Source organism: Salvelinus fontinalis, chromosome 31 (assembly GCF_029448725.1).
Source record: "Salvelinus fontinalis isolate EN_2023a chromosome 31, ASM2944872v1, whole genome shotgun sequence".
Lineage (NCBI taxonomy): Eukaryota > Metazoa > Chordata > Actinopteri > Salmoniformes > Salmonidae > Salvelinus > Salvelinus fontinalis.
Window position 1 is genome coordinate 30093966 of NC_074695.1, and position 7806 is coordinate 30101771.

A 7806-nucleotide genomic window follows, 5' to 3' on the forward strand; every position below is an offset into this window, starting at 1 on the left:
GAGGTGTAGGAACTAGAATAATTCAGTGATATTTCTGCTGTGCACAGCCTTAGGGGATCCCATGGGATGATGTTGTGTTTTATTCCAGAGGACGATTTAATTTTTTCCATTACCATAAACTCCTGCTTGGTGGAGTGCTGCAGAGATGGTTGTCTTTCTGGAAGGTTCTCCCACCTCCACAGAGAAACTCTAAAGCTCTTTCCGAGTGACCATCGAGTTCTTGGTCACCTCCCAGACCAAGGCCCTTCTCCCCCGAGTCTTGGTGTTTCCAAACTTCTTCCATTTCAGAACGATGGAGGCCACTGTGTTCTTGGGGACCTTCAATGCTGCAGACATTTTTTGGTACCCATCCCAAGATCTGTGCCTTGACAAAATCCTGTCTCGGAGCTCTACGGACAATTCCTTCAAACTCATGGCTTGGTTTTTGCTCTGACATGTATGGTCAACCGTGGGACCATATACAGACAGGTTACCCTACTGGAGATTTTAACGAAGGAGGATCCTCCAATTCTGGTTTATCAATCCCACCACTCGCCCCACCATTCACCCATTCACAGAGTTCCCGACAGTTCCTCACAAAAGTATCGTTTGAAATCTGTCAGTTAAGATTATAATTTGGATTACAACATGTGCATAAGCTGTAGTTGTTTTAACGGAATAGCATACAATGTTTTTTAAGCTCAGATTTACTCACGAGGCAATGGCATACAACATAGCATAGGCATAGTCTATAGGCCTAGCCTACCAAGCCAACTTCCTCACATGGGCAACAATGAACCAGCTAAGTAAGCTAGCTAACGTGGGCCTACTAGGCTACATCTAGAACTTCAATCGTCTCAGGGCAGTGGCAAAACATTAATTTATGGTTAGATCAGACTCGCCGTCATAATCATTGGCCTGTACAGAGCATTAAGTCAAAACCACAAGTCGAAATTCCATCTCCATCCATGGCTTAGGAAAGGGACGATTTAGCAAGCTAGCTACTGCAGGAAAACAATACAAGCCGACACATTTTTCTGAAAATGACATTTTGCTTAGGATGTGATTTGATTGATGCGTAGCCAAATCCAAACTGGTCTCACTTGGGGGGCGTTTTGCTTCACCGGGTCAACCCATAGTTGAGCTCAGCTTAATGCTGTTTGGCAAATAATTGTATTGTTTTATCAATGGAGGCCAAATGCTTGCTGTCATCAATCAATCAAATGCTATGGTGTCAACATGTCATACTCTTTTGGTTCAGACAGTATCAGATACATTGGCTACACATACTGAGACAGAGGGGCGCTGTTTCACTCGATCAGATTATTTCTCTGGCGAGAAATCGGCCACTTGCGAATTGACGGAAAATTATGAAAACACTGACAGACTAAAGAATTGTACACTGCTCAAAAAAATAAAGGGAACACTTAAACAACACAATGTAACTCCAAGTCAATCACACTTATGTGAAATCAAACTGTCCACTTAGGAAGCAACACTGATTGACAATAAATTTCACATGCTGTTGTGCAAATGGAATAGACAAAAGGTGGAAATTATAGGCAATTAACAAGACACCCCCAAAAAGGAGTGATTCTGCAGGTGGTGACCACAGACCACTTCTCAGTTCCTATGCTTCCTGGCTGATGTTTTGGTCACTTTTGAATGCTGGCGGTGCTCTCACTCTAGTGGTAGCATGAGACGGAGTCTACAACCCACACAAGTGGCTCAGGTAGTGCAGTTCATCCAGGATGGCACATCAATGCGAGCTGTGGCAAAAAGGTTTGCTGTGTCTGTCAGTGTAGTGTCCAGAGCATGGAGGCGCTACCAGGAGACAGGCCAGTACATCAGGAGACGTGGAGGAGGCCGTAGGAGGGCAACAACCCAGCAGCAGGACCGCTACCTCCGCCTTTGTGCAAGGAGGTGCACTGCCAGCGCCCTGCAAAATGACCTCCAGCAGGCCACAAATGTGCATGTGTCTGCTCAAACGGTCAGAAACAGACTCCATGAGGGTGGTATGAGGGCCCGACGTCCACAGGTGGGGGTTGTGCTTACAGCCCAACACCGTGCAGGACATTTGGCATTTGCCAGAGAACACCAAGATTGGCAAATTCGCCACTGGCGCCCTGTGCTCTTCACAGATGAAAGCAGGTTCACACTGAGCACGTGACAGACGTGACAGAGTCTGGAGACGCCGTGGAGAACTTTCTGCTGCCTGCAACATCCTCCAGCATGACCGGTTTGGCGATGGGTCAGTCATGGTGTGGGGTGGCATTTCTTTGTGGGGCCGCACAGCCCTCCATGTGCTCGCCAGAGGTAGCCTGACTGCCATTAGGTACCGAGATGAGATCCTCAGACCCCTTGTGAGACCATATGCTGACACATGCACATTTGTGGCCTGCTGGAGGTCATTTTGCAGGGCTCTGGCAGTGCACCTCCTTCCACAAAGGCGGAGGTAGCGGTCCTGCTGCTGGGTTGTTGCCCTCCTACGGCCTCCTCCACGTCTCCTGATGTACTGGCCTGTCTCCTGGTAGCGCCTCCATGCTCTGGACACTACGCTGACAGACACAGCAAACCTTTTTGCCACAGCTCGCATTGATGTGCCATCCTGGATGAACTGCACTACCTGAGCCACTTGTGTGGGTTGTAGACTCCATCTCATGCTACCACTAGAGTGAGAGCACCGCCAGCATTCAAAAGTGACCAAAACATCAGCCAGGAAGCATAGGAACTGAGAAGTGGTCTGTGGTCACCACCTGCAGAATCACTCCTTTTTTGGGGGTGTCTTGCTAATTGCCTATAATTTCCACCTTTTGTCTATTCCATTTGCACAACAGCATGGAACATTTATTGTCAATCAGTGTTGCTTCCTAAGTGGACAGTTTGATTTCACAGAAGTGTGATTGACTTGGAGTTACATTGTGTTGTTTAAGTGTTCCCTTTATTTTTTTGAGCAGTGTATAATGGCTAATGGTCAAATTTTAGGGGAAGTGGCCTCCATGAATACATGACACCGTCTCCTTCCCTTCATCAAATGGCAGGTGCACATTGCACTGTTTGATTGCTGGAATTACACTGAACATAAACATAAAACAGTGGTGGAAAAAGTACTCAATTGTCATAGGGAAAATGTATGGAGTAAAAAGTACATAATTTTCTTTAGGAATGTAGTGAAGTAAAAAAGTTGCAAAAAATAGAAATAGTAAAGTACCGATACCCCAAAAAACAACTTAAGTACTTTAAGGTATTTTTACACCCCCGTAAACACAACATGTAAAGTGTTGGTCCCATGTTCCATGAGCTGAAATTTAAAAAAAATGTATCCCTGTTCGTGAGCATTTCTCCTTTGCCAAAATAATCCATCCACTTGACAGATGTGGCATATCAAGAAGCTTATTAAACAGAGTTGCATCTTGTGCCGGGGACAATAAAAGTTTTGCAAGAAAATGTCATGTTAATTTCTCTACCATAAACTGCCTTCAATGTCGTTTAAGAGAATTTGGCAGTAGGTCCAACCGGCCTCAACTGCAGACCACGTGTAACCATGCCAGCTCAGGACGTTCTTCATCTGGCGCCCACCCGTAGCTGCTCCCCTGCCCAGTCATGTGAAATCCATAGATCAGGGCCTAATGAATTTATTTAAAATTAACCGATTTCCTTATATGAACTGTAACTCAGTAAAATCGTTGACATTGTGTCATGTTGCGTTTATATTTTTTTGTTCAGTATATTCTGGAGTGGACAGCATGCGCAGTTTTACAATCAGATGAAAACATGACTGGTTGTGTTCATGCCACATTAAACAAGGTAATACATGTTTTTACTATTAGGGCGATCAAAAAACGTAGTAAAACAGTCTAATTGACAGGTCTACCTTAATTGTTACTTATGTGAACTTTTATTACCTTCCCTCCTGAGAGAAATTATAAAATATCTTAACGACCTGGGGTTTTTGGTAACGGAATTACAGGCACAGGGCAATTTATCTTTAAACATACTGAAGACTGGGGAAAAAATCTACTAAATATAAGTGTTGATATTAGTTAACAGGGGTCGTTGCTTAAAAGTACAACACAATGTTTAATACCTTTTTTGGACTTTCTGGTAATGTTTTCTAAGACTCGTTTTCAATGTGTTTGACAAAGAACATATGACTTTGGACATACTTACGTTTTCCTGGACCAAACTCGAGTCCGAATGGCTTTGTAATTGGCAATTAATTGCTCTTCTTTTCATCACGAAGAAGTGTAGTCTACATACAAATGCAAGGGCTCCTGTGTTATAGGCTCAAACTAAAAAAAAAACTAAATATAGAAGTGAAACGTTAGAACGCTAGCTCGTATACTACTTATGTTTCACACTACCATGAACGAAACAGGACACAACGTTGAGCTTGCCTATATATAGTCATTCTGGCTCAAACTCAACATGAAATCGCCTGTGCTTCCCCTGAATTAACGGCTACGTTTCAAACCTACGCCCTTGAGGGAATCCCCGCGGACATACTTGTAGTCAGTCCAAATGTCAGCCAAGTAAGGGAAGTTTGCAACATAAGCCCCTCAGCACTCGTTTTTAATTAATGTTGGTTGTTGAGTCATTCTATAAAAATAAAAAAACAATAACATTTAGTCGCCTGTGCTTCCCCAGACATAACGGCTACGTTTCAAACTGAAAACACATTCGTCGCGGGACGAATATCCGGGCAAGGGTGGTCAATTTAAAATGAATTCCTTCCTCTTTTTTTAAATTTTTTTAAACAAACATCAACAAACAAAAGACGAATAGTCACATGCAAACAAGCATACCGTTGAAGTTGGAAGTTTACATACACTTAGGTTGGATTCATTAAAACTTGTTATCCACCACTCCAAAAATGTATTGTAAACAAACTATAGTTTTGGAAAGTCGGTTAGGACATCTACTTTGTACATGACACAAGTAATTTTTCCAACAATTGTTTACAGACAGATTATTTCACTTATAATTCACTGTAACACAATTCCAGTGGGTCAGAGGTTTACATAAACTAAGTTGACTGTGCCTTTAAACAGCTTGGACAATTTCAGAAAATGATGTCATGGCTTTAGAAGCTTCTGATAGGCTAATTGACATAATTTGAGTCAATTGGAGGTGTACCTGTGGATGTATTTCAAGGCCTACCTTCAAACTCAGTGCCGCTTTGCTTGACATCATGGGAAAATGAAAAGAAATCAGCCAAGACCTCAGAAAAAAATTGTGGACCTCCACAAGTCTGGTTCATCCTTGGGCGCAATTTCAAAATGCCTAAAAGTATAAACACCATGGGACCGCGCAGCCATCATACCGCTCAGGAAGGAGATGTTTTCTGTCTCCTAGAGATGAACGTACTTTGGTGCGAAAAGTGCAAATCAATCCCAGAACAGCAGCAAAGGACCTTGTGAAGATGCTGGAGGAAACAGGTACAAAAGTATCTATATCCACAGTAAAATGAGTCCTTTATCGAAATAACCTGAAAGGCCGCCCAGCAACGAAGAAGCCACTGCTCCAAAACCGCCATAAAAAAGCCAGACTACAGTTTGCAACTGCACATAGGGACAAAGATTGTACTTTTTGGAGAAGTGTTCTCTGGTCTGATGAAACAAAAATAGAACTGTTTGGCCATAATGACCATTGTTATGTTTGGAGGAAAAAAGGGGAGGCTTGCAAGCCGGAGAACACCATCCCAACCGTGAAGCACAGGGGTGGCAGCATCATGCTGTGGGGGTGCTTTTCTGCAGGAGGGACTGGTGCACTACACAAAATAGATGGTATCATGAGGAAGGACAATTATGTGGATACATTGAAGTAACATCTCAAGACATCAGTCAGAAGTTAATGCTTGGTCACAAATGGGTCTTCCAAATGGACAATGACCCCAAGCATACTTCAAAGTTGTGGCAAAATGGCTTAAGGACAACAAAGTCAAGCTATTGGTTTGGCCTTCAAAGCCCTGACCTCAATCCTATAGAAAATTTGTGGGCAGACCTGAAATTATATAGTAACCAAAAAAAGTGTTACATGAAAATATAGTTTAGATTTCAGATTCCTCAAATAGCCACGCTTTGATGACAGCTTTGCACACTCTTGGCATTCTCTCAACCAGCTTCATGAGGTAGTCACCTGGAGTGCATTTTCATTAACAGGTGTGCCTTAAGTTCATTTGTGGAATTTCTTTCCTTAATGCGTTTGAGGCAATCAGTTGTGTTGTGACAAGGTAGGATTGGTATACAGAAGATGGCCTTAGTTGGTAAAAGATCAAGTCCATCTCAAACAGAAATGACAGTGCCTCATTACTTTAAGACATGAAGGTCAGTCAATCTGGAAAATTTCAAATGCAGTCGCAAAAACCATCAAGAGCTATGATGAAACTGGCTCTTGTGGCGACCGCCACAGGAAAGGAAGACCCAGAGTTACCTCTGCTGCAGAGGAGTCACCAGCCTCAGAAATTGCAGCTCAAATACATCTCAACATCAACTGTTCAGAGGAGACAGTGTGAATCAGGCCTTCGTGGTCGATTACTGCAAAGAAACCATTACTAAAGGACACCAATAATAAGAAGAGACTTGCTTGGGCCAAGAAACACGAGCAATGGACATTAGATCGGTGGAAATCTGTCCTTTGGTCTGATGAGTCCAAATTTGAGATTTTTGGTTCCAACCGCCGTGTCTTTGTGAGACGGAGAGTAGGTGAACGGAAGATCTCCGCATGTGTGGTTCCCACCATAAAGCATGGAGGAGGTGGTGTTATGGTGCTTTGCTGCTGACACTGTGATTTACTTAGAATTCAAGGCACACTTAACCAGCATGGCTACCACAGAATGATGCAGCGATACGCCATCCCATCTGCTTTGCCGGACTATAATTTGTTTTTCAACAGGACAATCAATCAATCAAATTTATTCATAAAGCCCTTCTTACATCAGCTGATGTCAAAGTGCTGTACACGAACCCAGCCTAAAACCCCAAACAGCAAGCAATGCGGGTGTAGAAGCACCTACATTCTGTGTAAGGGCTATTTTACCAAGGAGTGAGTGGAGTGCTGCATCAGATCACCTGGCCTCGACCATCCCCCGACCTCAACCAAATTGAGATGGTTTGGGATGTGTCGGACCGCAGAGTGAAGGAAAAGCAGCCAACAAGTGCTCAGCGTATGTGGGATCTCCTTCAAGAATGTTGGAATAGCATTCCAGGTGAAGCTGGTTGAGATTTTTTTTTTTTTTTGCGTATCTGTCATCAAGGCAAAGGATGGCTATTTGTATAATAATACATTTTGATTTGTTTAACACTTTTGTTTACTACATGATTCCATATGTTTATTTCATAGTTTTGAGGGCTTCACTATTATTCTCCAATGTAGAAAATAGTAAAAATAAAGAAAGAACAAGGAATGAATAGGTGTTCTGAAACTTTTGACTGGTAGTGTACTTTTTCTAATATATTCCCATCTGTCAAGTTACCCTAAAACTTGAGACTACAGTGAATTAGATCTAAAATGTCAACAGTAAACCACTCAAATTACATAACTGAATATAGGCCTACACCTGGTCTGTTATTTTCTGTGCTTCTAAGTACAGTATGTCATATCAGAGTGTGATTTTATACTGCATGAGAAGGGAGATAGTCAGCCTTGTACTATTCACTAACCGGTCAGGCACTGGGCACCCAGATGTCATAGGCTTATCAATTGATCTCCTGAGTGCAAACCATACAGGTGGGGCACACTTCCAATCTTTGGGTTTATCTTTTGACAAATATTTGATAATTTTGTACAAATGTGCAGGCCAATAATCCTTATACTCTTGTATCATTA

At 42.6% G+C, this 7806-nt stretch overlaps 1 protein-coding gene across 2 annotated transcripts in view; it reads right to left on the minus strand.

Annotated features, from left to right (window-relative positions):
• LOC129830023 (F-box only protein 44-like) overlaps positions 1-7767 on the minus strand; it is a 38088-nt gene extending 30321 nt beyond the window's left edge. For both annotated transcript variants that reach the window (XM_055892166.1, XM_055892165.1), the window contains exon 1: positions 4150-7767. In XM_055892166.1, coding sequence (XP_055748141.1) covers positions 4150-4215 — 66 coding nt within the window. In that variant the 5' untranslated portion in view covers positions 4216-7767. The remainder of the gene's footprint in view (positions 1-4149) is intronic.
• Between the last annotated feature and the right edge of the window lie 39 nt (positions 7768-7806).